The 14247-nt window shown below is 44.6% G+C and overlaps 1 protein-coding gene across 1 annotated transcript in view; it reads right to left on the reverse strand.

Moving 5' to 3' along the window:
* Positions 1-14247, reverse strand: part of ETV7 (ETS variant transcription factor 7) — a 30278-nt gene that overhangs the window by 9537 nt on the left and 6494 nt on the right. The window contains 2 exon segments of the mRNA XM_067043208.1: positions 13227-13328; positions 13441-13541. Coding sequence (XP_066899309.1) covers positions 13227-13328; positions 13441-13541 — 203 coding nt within the window.

Consider the following 14247-nt stretch of genomic DNA (forward strand, 5'->3'; position numbering starts at 1 on the left):
CTGGGCCTCTTCCCATTTTTCATCCAAGGCCAGAGTTTCCTTCCAGAGACCTCCTTCCTCTGTGTCCAAGAGAAAATAATAATAAAAATAGCTATCATTTATTGAATACTCTAAGCTACCATGAAGTTAATCCTTATAAGAACCCTACAAAGTAGAGATTATTTTCATTTTACAGATGAGAGGCTCACAGTCAATTTCCTAACATTTCACAGTTCAGAAGAGGTGGAAGCAGGATTCAAACTCACAACAATCAGGATTCAAAGTCTGGGTTTTAACCTTTATGCTGTGTCCCATTCCCGTATCCCTAGGAAAGTGCCCCTGACCTGCTGCTCTCTTAGAGGAAACTGACACTCTGCACAGGGGCTCTATTTGCTCATAAACTCTTTTTCTCTTTAGTAACACCTTTATTGAGCTCTAATTCAGATGCCATAAAGTTCACCATTTTAAAGTGTACAATTCAGTGGTTTTTAGTATATTCATACAGTTGTGTGTCAATTGCCACTGTCTAATTCCAGAACGTTTTCATCACTCTGAAAAGAAATCCCATACCCATTAGCTGTCACTTGCTGTTTCCTCCTCCCTCCTGCCCCTGGCAGGCACCAATCTACTGTCTATTTCTATGAATTTGCCTCTTCTGGACATTTCATATAAATGGAATCATACAATAGGTAGCCTTTTGTATTTGCCTTCTTTCACTTAGCATAATGTTTTCAAGGTCATCCATGTTATAGCATGTATCAGAACTTTATTCCTTTTCATGGCCAAATAATATTCCATTGTGTGGATATGCCATGTTTGTTTATCCATTCTTCAGTTGTTTGTTTCTTTGGGTTGGGTTTGGGGGGGGAGGGGCTTTATGAATAATGCTGCTATGAACATTTGTGTGTGTATATATATATTCATAAATTTTCAATTCTCTTGGCTATATGCTTAGGAATGAGATTCCTGGACCGTATGGTAAATCTACTTTAGCTTTTTGAGAAAATGCTAAACTGTTTTTTCATAGCAGCTGCATATCTGCAATATATGAGGGTTCCAACTTCACATCCTCTCCAACACTTGTTATTGTCCATTTTTTTTATTACAGCCATCCTAGTATATGTGAAGTAGTATCTCATTGTGGTTTGATTACATTTTCCTTATGATTAATGATGTTGAGGATCTTTTCATGTGCTTATTGGCCATTTTTATATCTTCTTTGGAGAAACATCTATTTAAGTCTTTTGCCCAATTTTTAATTGAGCTATTTGTCTTTTTTTTTTATTAGGTTGTAAGAATTCTTCCTTTATCCTGGATACAAGTCCCTTGTCAGATTCATGATTTGGAGATGTTTTCTCCAATTTTTGTGTTGCCTTTTTAGTTTCTTGGTGGTATCCTTTGAAGCACAAAAGTTTTAAATTTTAATGAAGTCTAATTTGTCAGTTTTTTTCTTTTGTTGCTTGTGCTTTTACTGTCATATTTAAGGAACTCTTACTTAATCCAAGGTAATGAAGATTTACTCCTAATTTTCTTCTGAATATTATGGTTTGAGCTCTTATATTTATGTCTTTGATACATTCTGAGTTAATTTTTGTATATAGTGTGAAGTAAGGGTACAACTTCATTCTTTTGCATATGGATATCCAGTTCTCTCAACACCATTTGTTGAAGAGACTATTCTTTCCCCACTGAATGCTTTTGGCACCCTTATTGAAAGTCAGTTGCCATAGATGTATGGGTTTATTTCAGGACTCTCAATTCTTTTATTTTTTTTTTCAGGACTCTCAATTCTATTCCATTGACCTATATGTCTATCAGTATGCCAGTACCACACTGTTGTGATTACTGTAGCTTTGCAGTAAGTTTTGAAATCAGGAAATGTGGGTCCTCCAACTTTGTTTTTCTTTTCAAGATTGTTTTGGCTATTGGGGGATCACTTGCAATTCCATATGACTATTAGTATCAACGTCTCCATTTCTCTAAAAAAAAAAGGTTGGAATTTTGATAGGGATTGTACTGGATCTATAGGTCAATTTGAGGAGTTCTGCCATCTTAACAATATTAAATCTTCCCATCCATGAACATGGGATGTTTGCCCATTTTAAAAAATTCATTTTATTTATTTATTTATTTTGGCTGCAACAGATCTTAGTTGCGGCATGTAGGATCTTTTTTAGTTGTAGCATGCGGACTTCTTTGTTGCAGTATGTGGACTTCTTAGTTGCGGCATGTATGCAGGATCTAGTTCCCCGACCAGGGATCCAACCCCGGTCCCTTGCATTGGGAGTGCAGAGTCTTAACTATTGGACACCAGGGAAGTCCCTGCCCATTTATTTTGGTTTTCCTTAATTTCTTTCAACAATGCTTTGTGGTTTTCAGAGTATATCTCTAGCACTTTGTTTAAGTTTATTCCTAAATATTTTATTCTGCTTGATACTACTGTAAATAGAATTGCTTTAAAATTTCATTTTCAGATGTTCATTGTTAGTTTATAAAAATACAGTTAACTTTTGTAGATTGATCTTGTATCCTGCAACCTTGCTGAACTCATTTAATAGTTCTAATAAATTTTTTTCCCTTAAGGTTTTTATATACAATATCATGTCATCTGTGAACAGATGTAGTTTTACTTCTTCCTTTTCAATCTGGATGCCTTTTTTTTCTTGCCTAATTCCCCTGGCTAGAACCTCCTGATATTGGGGGAAAGCATCTATGATGGTAGCAGTGGGGTTTTCGTAAATGGCCTTTATCAGGTTGAAGACGTTTTCTTATAGTATTAGTTTGTTGAGTATTTTTATCATAAAAGCATTTGGACTTTGTCAACTGCTTCTTTTGTCCCTTGAGATGATCATGTGGGTTTTGTTTTTCATTTTACTAATATGGTGTATTACACTGATGATCATAAACTCTAGGTCCATGGTTTGAGAGAATACTAGGACCATATTCAAATACTAGGCCTCTAATCCCTAGCAGGAGGACACTGTACACAATGGGATCAGTGATTATTACTGAGAATGTTCTTGCCACCCAGTTAAATCTCTTGAGCTCCAATGCAGTAATTCCCTCTGTTTCATCCCAAAGGGCATCCCTTTTCTGCTTGAAAACCTGTAATGATGGGGAACTTACCTCCTAGGAAAGAGAAAAGTATCAGGCTTGGGAGTGAACTTGAAAGGTTCCAGGCAATTGTTTGACTGAAAATTATACCTTCTCCTCAAAATATAGTCAGATTCTTCTTATTTGCCTAAGACAGAACCCCAGCTCAAACCATTTTAAATGAGAGATTTATTAAAAAGCTATTGAGTTTTTCAAAGAATTGAAGGGAGATCCACAGGGATTCGGACAGCTCAGAAACCCCACCAACTGGACGTGAGAGACCAACCCTTGTTGGGACCCCACATCACCTATCTGCTTCCTTGGCGTCCCCTCGTGGCAGAGGACATGGCCACCACCAGCATGGGGATAACTTCCTTGCCAGCTCCAATTAGAAAAATCCCAGGGAAGAGCTCTGATTGGCCTGTCCTGGGTCATGTGCCATCTCTGAACCAATCACTGTGGTCAGGGGAATGAGCTTCTCTCAGTGGCCCTGCCTAGGTTACAGAGCCCTCCCCAACTGCCAGGACCAGGAGACTGTGATGGAGTAGGAGAGGAGCCACTTCCATAGGCAAAATCAATTATTAGAAGGAGGATGGCAAGAGGGGTGCTGAGCTGATACCTGTATTACCTCACTGCCAATCTCTTTTAGCGGTTAGGCATTGAAGATCCATGTTTCAAGTTTAGATATGTTACTGAGGGAAATTTGAGGGACTCCATCACCTCCATTAAAACATCATCACAGGTTAATTTATCAAAGTACTGCACCATAACACACAGAATCCTCAAAAGGAAGAACGGGTACTAGTTTGCTAGGGCTGCCAGAACAGAGTACCACAGACTGGGTGGCTTAAATAATAGATATTTACTTTATCACAGTTCTGGAGGTTGGAAGTCTAAGATGCAAGTGCCAGCAGGGTTTATTTTTTTCTGAGGCCTCTCTCCTTGGCTTGCAGACAGCTACCTTCTGTTTCCTTAAATGTTTTTTACTCTGTGTGCATACGTATCCCTGGAATCCCTCTGAGTTCCTAATCTCCATTTTTTATAAGACACCAGTCTGATTGAATTAGGGCCCACTGTAATGGCCTTGTTTTAACTTAGTACCTCTTTAGAGACCCTATCTCCAAACATAGTCATTTCTGAAGTATTAAAGGTTAGGGCTTCAACACAGGTATTTGGGGGAATACAGTTCAATCTATAAGAGGAAGTTAGAAGATACATGGCAGGCCACGGATTATGCAGGGGTGTGTGTGTGTGTGTGTGTGTGTGTGTGTGTGTGTGTGTGTGTGTGTGTGTTGTACAGTTATATATAAACTTCATGGTAACCACAAACCAAAAATCTATAATAGATACACACACAAAAAAAGAGAAAGGAATCCAAACATAACACTAAAGATAGTCATCAAATCACAAGGGAAGAGAGCAAAAGAAGAAGAAAGGAACGAAAAAGAACTACAAAAACAACCCAAATGCAATTTTTAAAATGGCAATAAGTAGGTGCCTATCAATAATTACTTTATGTAAATGGACTAAATGTTCCATTCAAAAGACATAGAGTGGGTGAATGGAAACAAAACAAGACCCATATATATGCTTCCTATAACAGACTCACTTCAGATCTAAAGACACACAGACTGAAAGGGGATGGAAAAAGATATTCATTGTTTATAGTAGCCAAGATATGGATGCAGCCTAAGTGCCCATCAATAGATGAATGGATAAAGAAGACGTGATACACACACACACACACACACACACACACCAGAATATTACTCAGCTATAAAAAAGAATGAAATCTTGCCATTCGTGACAGCATGGATGGACCTAGAGGGTATTACGCTAAGTGAATTAAGTCAGACAGAAAAAGACAAATACTGTATTATTTCACTTATATGTGGAATCTAAAAAACAAAACAAATGAACAAATATAACTAAGCAGAAACAGAGTCATAGATACAGAGAACAAACAGGTGGTTGCCAGAGGGGAAGGGGATGGGAGGAGGAGAGAAATAGTTGAGGGAGATTAAGAGGTACAAACTTTAAGTTACAAAATAAATGAGTCATGGGTATGAAATGTACAGTGTGGGGAATATAGTCAATAATTACATAATATCTTTGGTGATGGGAAGGTAACTAGACTTATCTTTATGATCATTTTGAAAGGTATAGAAATATCAAATCACTATGTTGTGTATTAGGAGCTAACATAGTGTTGTAGGTCAATTATACTTCAAAAACAAACAAAGCCATAGAAAAAGAGATCAGACTTGTGGTTACCAGAGGCGGAGTGTGTGTCAGGTGGGGGAAGGTAGTAAAAAGGTACCAACTTCCAGTTAAAAGATAAATAAGTATTAGGGATGTAATGTACATGATAAATATAATTAACACTGCTGTATGTTACATGTGAAACTTGTTGAGAGTAAATCCTGAGTCTCATCACAAGGAAAAAGTTTTTCTCTATTTCTTTAATTTTATATCTATATGAGATTATGGATGTTCACTAAACTTGTGCTAATCATTTCATGGTGTATGTAAGTCAAATCATTATGCTGTACACCTTAAACTTATACAGTGCTGTATGTCAACTATATCTCAATAAAACTGGAAGAAAAACAAAACAAAACAAAACAAAATGTCTGTCATGCTAATAAGCTGCTGAGATTTCTGTTTGTATGCTAGGCTATAACTGATACAGTAGATACCTTAACTAATACAGTAGGTGCAGAATCATCAGGACTGGCTCCCTTTGAACGGGAGCTGGATTTTGATCTGGGCATGTCTTCCTCGCTCTAGAGTCAGATGAATTAATTTGTATTATCAGAAAAGAACTTCATCTTGCTCAAAATAAGATGTGGTTGAGCCACCAAATTTTGTTTCTGTTATTTCTTTGAGGACCTTCTGCTGTCAGCTCTGGTTCAGATCTCCTGCTTTGTCAAAGTCCCTTTTTTCTTTTTGATGCCGATCAAGACCCGTGTTGGTGACTTATCCACTGTTCAGCTGGGGAAACAAAACTTTTTAAAACTTGCAAATCACTTTAGTGTTTGTGGAGGGATAGAGTTGGAGTGGTCTATTCCAAAGCTTGGAGGGGGCTCTGAGTGAAAGCCAGTTCCCGGACCCTCAAGCTCCCCTCGACATCTTCGATCTTCAGTTTCCCCATCCCTAAAACTGGGCCAGATCCTGATGCTTGGGAGGGCTGGTGAGAAGAAAAGTGCCCTTCAGGTGCTTCAGAATCTCTTGGAGATTTGCATACTGTGACCATATGCTCCCTGAGAACCTGATATGCACCACCCCCATCCCATGCCACAGGTTGAGAACCTAAGCATGTCACTGGCTGGAGTGGGCAATCATATTACTGAGGGGAAATCACTTCCTGATCAGAATTACTGGGATTTCAAGGGCCATATTTAGAACCCTGGGGCTTTCCAGCCAGAGCACTGTGAATAATACACAGGGCTTCCTTGAGTTGGAGTGTTTAGAGTAACCTGGAACATTAAGGTCTGTTCAGGAGACTTTATGATCTCATTGGTCTTATCTTGTGGCTCCCCCATGGGCAAAGGAGTGGGATAGAGAGGGATAGCTCTGGGCCATGTTGGTCTTCTCCTCCCGGCCTTCCCATCTGCATTATTCATACCCATTAGGATTGAGTTTGGTTGCACATAACAGAAACTAACAACATTGTCTATATCGGGTGTGACTTTTATGGTGGGAACCATAGGCCAAAGAAAAGGGGTCAGGTAGGGACTTCCCTGGTGGTGCAGTGGTTAAGAATCTGCCTGCCATTGCAGGGGACAAGGGTTCTTGCCCTGGTCCGGGAGGATCCCACATGCCGCAGAGCAACTAAGCCCGTGCGCCACAACTACTTAGCATGCGCACCTAGGGCCAGTGCTCGGCAAGAAGCCACCGCAACGAGAAGCCCGCGCACCACTACGAAGAGTAGCCCCCACTCACCACAACTAGAGAAAGCCCATGCACAGCAATGAAGACCAAAAATAAATAAATAGCAGACTGCAGGGGGAAAGTTGATGTACGTGACGATGACTTGCTTCTACTTTCACAAGCGTTTCACATCTCTGGCAGCTCAATTTAAAACTGGCCCCTTCACTTAACTCTGTCTTATTTTTCTTCATGGTGCTTATCACCACCTGACATCATATGCTGGGTTTATCACTTACTCATCTGTCTTGGTTACCACTGTATTCCCCAGTTTCTAGAAAAGTGCCTAGTGTATCGTACGTGCTTAATAAGTATTTGTGAAGTAAATGAATACATTATTTCATTTGAAGTTTCTCAAGAAAATGTGGCAAGCAGGGCAGAAGATGCTGTTACTCATTTTACAGATGTAGAAACTTAGGCCCAGGAGGCTGACTTCACTAAAGCCACCAGGGAACTGAGGGAGCCTCAGTCCTTTTGATTCCTAATCAGTGGGTGAGTGTGTGGGGTGAGGGTAGATAGACTTTTGACACACCCTTGGCCTCTGCTCAGAAAGTTGGTAAACTACTCAGGGAAAAGTTGATAAGAAAAGCAGATAAGTTATTCCCAACAAAGAGACTGGGAATCTAGGAATTTCAGAAACCATTGCCCTGCTGGTTGGGAAAGGGTGGGTGACATCACTGAACAGGTAGCTTTTTGGTACCTTCAATTCTACCCTCACTCCTGCAACTAACTCTGCCCAGAGAGGTGGTGAGCTCCCCATCCCTGTATTCAAGCAGGGGCTGGATCTCTCCTTACAGAGCATGCCTGAGCTGCAGAGTTGTACTCACATCTTAGTGGGAGAGGGCAGGCATGCTCTGTCACAGAACACTCATCAGAAAGTGACCCGAACACCAACGCAAGAGGCTTTGCGCCACCTGGTGAACATGGTTTTAAACTGCAGGCCCTTCCATGGAGAGAAGCCTGCAGCCTGAGTGTCCCTAGAATCCTAAGCAGTGAAACCAGAATAGAATTTCTAAAGGTTTCGTGAGGACCACAGGGTTTGTGAGAACTCAGGGGGGCGCCCTGCACTGGGCCAGGCACCAGCAGGCATCAGAGAGGTCACTAGTACAGGGAGAACTTATTAACAGGACTCAGGAGTTGCTGAGACATATCCCTGGATTTGGAGGGAATGCGTCTTTCCCACACTTTATTCCGGATTCCTGGGATGACAAACTGGGAGGCTACCTGAGGGCAGGGGAAGGGTGCAGGAGGAGGCTCATTTGTTCATTCCACTTATCTTTGTATTTGGGAGTGACCCTGAATTGTCTTTGCCTAGAAGTAAAAAAAACAAAACAAAAAAAGTCCATGTTTTTGCTACATGTGTATCACATTCTGAAAGATTTTGTCTGCCAAAGTTCATATTTTCATTATGTTTGTTACGCTATTATTTGTTTATCATCTTACTGTATCATTTATTATCATCAAAGGGCTCTGTAACTGCCCGTAGAAGCCATGATGAGCTCCATGCATTAGCCTTACCACACGGAGTTCATTTAATGTGAACAGACGTGAAAACATCTGAGTGTCAGTGGGCCAGTGCAGCTCCATCGGAGGTGAGTGTTGGATTCTGCTCATCCCTCCTAAAACCCTGAAATGGGCCCCAGCTCCCACCTCAGACTCTGCTCTGGGTGGTGAACCACAGGGCTCAGCTGCCCCTGTGGGGAACGTGCCCCCATCCCGGGCCATTTGCTCCTCTCACCATTTCTCCTTCCAGTTTCACTTCATTCCTGAGAAAAGAGCACAGTTTTAATCAACTGTCCATCCCAAGCCTAGATCTGGGTGTCAGAGGCCAGTCAGGCTCCCGTGGCATGGTGCACAGGGCCAGCACAGGACCTGGGACCGTGCTTCCCAGTAGTCTGTTGGGTGAACAACTGAAGTCTCCCTGTGGACGGGCTTCAAGCAATGTTTTATATCCTCAAAGCATCAGCTGCCGCATGAAATAGATTATGCGCAGGTGGTGCTGTTGGGAGTTTCCCCCTGCATTCCTCATGGGTCAGACACGGGACAGCCCCCTCCCTCTTCCTAAAGGCTCTCTCCTCACCCTCTCAGGGTCTCAGCCCCAATCCTGGTCTGCTTCCCTGTCTGAGTGAGCCAGGCTGACCCCAGCATGAACTTCAGGGACCCCCTCTGCCCACCCGCAGGGATGGGCCTCTGCGATCTTCCCTGCTCCCATTTGCCCTGCACCCCACATTCTCCCTGACCCCTCATGATCAGAAGGCCCTCCTCCACACTGCACCTCCAGACTTTACCCCTCCAAAAGGGAAGGAGAAAAACAGAGCAGAAGCCTGTGTGATCTCCTTAGGACACTCTCCCTGCCCCCCAGGCAGAATTCACCAGAGCCACTATGTTCTCCACATTCACCTCTCAGTGACCTCCCCCTGGGGACTGCAACAAAGTCCTCTCATCAGCTACTTCTGCTTCCCCCAATGATATGTGAATTTCCCAAGGGCCAGGGCCCAACTCTCCTTTGTATATCACCCCCAGCCCTCCCCATAGGAGCAGTTAATTTACAAGGATTAGGGAATTTTAAAAATTAAGATCATGATTAAAATATTTTGAGGACTTCCCCAGTAGTCAGGTGATTAGGACTCCAAGCTTCCACTGCAGGGGCCAGAGGTTCGATCCCTGGTCAGGGAAATAAGATCCTGCATGCTGAGTGGTGCAGCCTAAATAAATAAATTTTTAAAAATAAAAATATTTTTTAAACACGCACATTCTGATTTCAGGACAACCCACTTTAAAACTCCCCACCCACACAATGGTTGAGAGTCCGCCTGCCGATGCAGGGGACACGGGTTCGTGCCCCGGTCCGGGAAGACCCCACATGCCGAGGAGCAGCTGGGCCCGTGAGCCATGGCCGCTGAGCCTGCGCATCCGGAGCCTGTGCTCCGCAACGGGAGAGGCCACAGCAGTGAGAGGCCCACGTACCGGAAAAAAAAACAAAACAAAACTCCCCACCCAAATTTTGGGGCTGTCCCAGGAGTGGCTTAGTTCAGAGGTCATCAAACTGAGTGGTCAAGCCAGTGTGGAGGAGGGGACCGAGGGGACCTGACACCAGCATTGCACAGGGCTCCTCCTGAGCCTGGACCACCTTCACGTTCATGACCAGACCCTGGATGGCTTGGAGGCATCAGGACCTTGCTCTGTAAGTGTGTGTGTTTTCTGTGTCCCTATAAAACTTAAGAGAACACTTGACTAGAAAATGTAGATTAACACCATAGGGAGGAACCAGAGAAAGAAGCCAAGAAAGGCTGTCACAACTAGGATCCTGCATGAGAAAGACGTTGGGTCACCAGCATCCGCCCAAGCTCCCTGCAGTAAGAGCTTGAGACGTGACAGGGCCACTAGGATGGGAGAAAGTGCTGGATGTTGTACACCTTAAACTCACAGATTATACGTCAATCATGTCTCAGTAAAGCTGGGGGGAAGTGCTAGATCTGGAGCTTCCTTTCAAGAGAAAAAGACTTTGTTGGCAAGAATCCACATAAGGAGGGACTTCTCTGGTGGTCCAGTGGTTAAGACTTTGCCTTCCAATGCACGGGGTGCAGGTTCGATCCCTGGTTGGGGAGCTAAGATCCCATGTGCCTCGTGGCCAAATAACCAAAACATAAAACAGAAGCAGTATTGTAACAAATTCAATAAAGACTTTAAAAATGGTCCACATCAAAAAATATCTTAAAAAAAAAAAAAAGAATCCACATAAGGAGAAGGTGGACATGATGGAGCCCATGCTCCTGGGTTAGTGCTGTAAATGGCTTGACTGGATGGAGGCAGTGACTTGTATCATGAACTTCTTAATATACTCACTTTTTTCTCAAACTCTATTTACTGTTGACATTAATGTAATCTGGCAGAAAAGGACGTGGCTGGCTACTTTTTCAAACCATGGGACTCTATTTCCTGCTTGTTAAGATGATTTGTGAGGAAGTCCATCTTGGTATATGTTGTTTTCAGTGACCCACCACTTTTCAGGAATTTAATTGTGTAAAAAATGGATATAAACCCAGAGCTTCCTCTCGTGCCAGGTACACAGGAGGTGCTCAATTATGTTCATGGAAGGAAGGGCTGAATGAATCCCTTTATTCCTGGCACACAGGCATCCATCCCAGACCAGGGCCTAAAGTTCCTGGAGAAACGGGGTGCAGCTCAGCCCAGAGGTGAGTGGAGAGTCCAGGGATCTGGGGTCTGGGGTGGTGGACTCTGCTCAAGCCCACTGATCACTCCTGGCCCCAACAGTCCCAGTGTTGGGTGAGATTTAACACTCCCCCCGCCCCCACTGTGAAGACGTAGTCTTTGGGATATGCAGCTGTTGACAACCATTAACACAACAGCAGGCAGATGCCAACATCATAACTGGAAGAAGTGACTTATGACTCCATCCTCTCATTTAAACCTCTACGTCTTGGACCCATGAGATGAGAGACAGTTAGAAATGAAGCACCGTGAGGAGGCAGCATGCTGAGCTGGGCTGTATGTCCTTGGGCATGTCACTCCCGCTCTCCGGCCTCAGCTGCCTTGTCTGTAAGAGGAGAGGCTGGACAAGTTGATTTCAATGGTCCCTCCCAGTCCACTTACGTAGTTCTGGGCCGGGGATGATGAGAAAAGCTATGGGGCATGGGTTCATCCTGGAGCAAAGTCAAGGAGATGGAACAGTCTCAGGAAGATTAAAGGGGCCTAGGATTTTCCTGCTAAACCTTTTGGCCGAGGCCCCTGCCTGGCCCCTTCTAGTGTGGAACTGTCCAGGGCCCAAGATGGGACTAAGCCAGGATTTTCCCTGCTTATGAGCAGTCACAGCTTTGAGTCCCAAATCAGCTTCTCGGCTACAGTGACCCAAGGCCAGATCAGGCCCAGCCAGATGGGGGTGGCCGGTGGGGTGTTTTCCTGACCTGCTGGAGGCAAGAGGCAGAGGTGGTTTCCTCCTTCCAGAAAAGAAGATGCGAATCCAGGAAGTTCTGTTTTCAATGAACTGAAAACACTCCCTTCCCCTTCTCCCCCAGCTTCCCCGGGGGAGCAGAGGCTCTGATCTCATCGGGAGGTACCTGGGGGGCTGGGGAACAGCGAGGAGAAGCTGAACCAATAGCAAAGGCATTTTCATGCTTTAGAGCAGCTTTGGGTTTGCAGAGTTTTCTTAACTCCTTATATGGCAGTCACATACTTCACAACTACGGTGTTATTCAAGTTTTCTGGGAATCCTGTGAGGTCGGGTTAGGAATAGCATCCCCATTTTGCAGATGAGAAACATGAGGCTCCAAAGAGATAGAATAACTTGCCCAAGGTTAATTGGCAGATACGGGTTTAGGAGCATAGGGAGCCAGGATGTGGGCAGAGTGGGCGATCTTTACTGGGTCATGAGCAGAGTCACCAAGGACTGAAAACTGAGGACAAGGGGGTTGGGCCAGGTGAAATAAACTTTATGAAGATACTGAGGGCAGAGAGGTAGGGCTATGGCCTCTGCTTGAGAAGTGCCCATTACATTCAGAGGCACTAAAAGAAAACAGATCACAGCACTGGGTTCAAGGGAAGCATCCCAGCTCTGCAAGCCTCTGCCTCCATTTCCCCAACTTTAAACCTATGGTGGTTGGTATGTGAATTGAATGAGATAAAATATAGGTAGAACCCTTGGCACAAGGCCTGGCACATGGTAAGCACTTAACTGTCAGGCATCATCATTGTTATCATTACTAAGGTTGACAAAGCAGTAATTCTTTTTTCCATTTCATGCACCAGCCCCCTGAGGATGGTTTTCATGAGCGTGCCCATTTTGCAGATGAGGAAAACTGAGGCTCAGTGAGGGACTTCTGCTTCCTTCTTCCATAAATTGAAGGAATTGGGCTGGATGTTCTCTCAGTGACTGGCTTCCTCTCCTGAGGTGGGCAGGTACTAAGGGGCAGGGTAGGGAGAAAGTTCACTCCCTGTGCTCCCACTTAGCAACCAGGGCTGCCCTACCCAAAGAATGCCCCCACAGTGTCCTGGAGGTGAGGCCTGCCGGTTCTCAGCTGTTCCACGTCCCCAGGCAGCTTTGAGGTCTGAGACACCAGCTCTGATCCGAGAGTGCAAAACCCAGCTGGGGTTCCCTGCTGCCCTGGGAGGAGGGAGGAACAGCTAGCTGCCTTCGTGGGAGACTCAGTCTCTGCCCCGTTGGTGCCCGGTATCGGGAGTCCACATGTCCTTCACAGAGAGACTACCAGCATCTCCTCCTTGAAGTCACCCTGTCCTGCTCCTGGCTCTCCAGAAGCTCCCTGCTGCTGCCCTTGTCCTGATTGATCTTCCTGGGTGTCTTCAGAAATCTGGAATTCAGGCCCCAGCTGCAAATCAGCCCCTACCCCAGCTTCAGAGGGCTTCCAGGCCACCCCACCCCAGCTCCACTCCCCCTGGCATCTCGGCCCCTACGCCACTCACCTGAACAGGAGTTTCTGCCCGGGTTCCTTCTTAATGATGTTCAGATTATGGTAGGGGCACAAGGCATGTGACATCTTCTCATAGGTCACGTTCACCTGCTTCTGGAAGGAAAAGCAGCCCTACATCACCCCCCACTCCCCACCCTGCTCCTTCCAGGCCTGGGAGGGAGCAAGTTGGACTGGACAGTTTCTTAATCCCCTCAGCCCAGGGGTCTGTTAGGGAATATGAAAGTTCTCATGCGTTGGGAAGGAGAAAGACAGGGGAAGGCCAGGGCGAGAGACAATGGGATGGTTCTGTCACCTACTTGACTGAGACCCATGGGGCAGGAGTGAATTGCATGTTGCTTTTAAATGGCAAATGTCACGAGTAGTAACGAATAAATATATAGTTAGTAGGAGAGACAGCATGGTGGGGTAGCATGAGGGTCTTGCCACCTAGCTGTGTGACTTTGACCAAGTCAGTTTTTCCTCCCTCTGGGGAGTGGACTGTGCAGAGTAGGGACAAAGAGGCTGGGCTTTGGTGTCAGTTTAAGCCCCAGCTCCACCATTTGGCAGCTGTGTGACCTTGGATAAGTTTCTTTACCTCTCTGCATCTGTTGCCTCAGCTATAAAATGAAGATAAAAACATCAATCTCACAGATTTGTTGTGAGCATTAAATTAGCTAATCCATGAGAGCACTTAGCACAGTGCTTAACATGTGGTCTGTGCTCACTAAATGGAATTGCTGCTCTCGGAGCCTCAGTTTCCCTCCCTCCAGATAAGCACACCCAAACTTTAGTCATTTGCATCCTTCCAGCCACCAGCACT

This window comes from Kogia breviceps, chromosome 10, assembly GCF_026419965.1.
Source record: "Kogia breviceps isolate mKogBre1 chromosome 10, mKogBre1 haplotype 1, whole genome shotgun sequence".
NCBI classification, from domain to species: Eukaryota; Metazoa; Chordata; class Mammalia; order Artiodactyla; family Physeteridae; genus Kogia; species Kogia breviceps.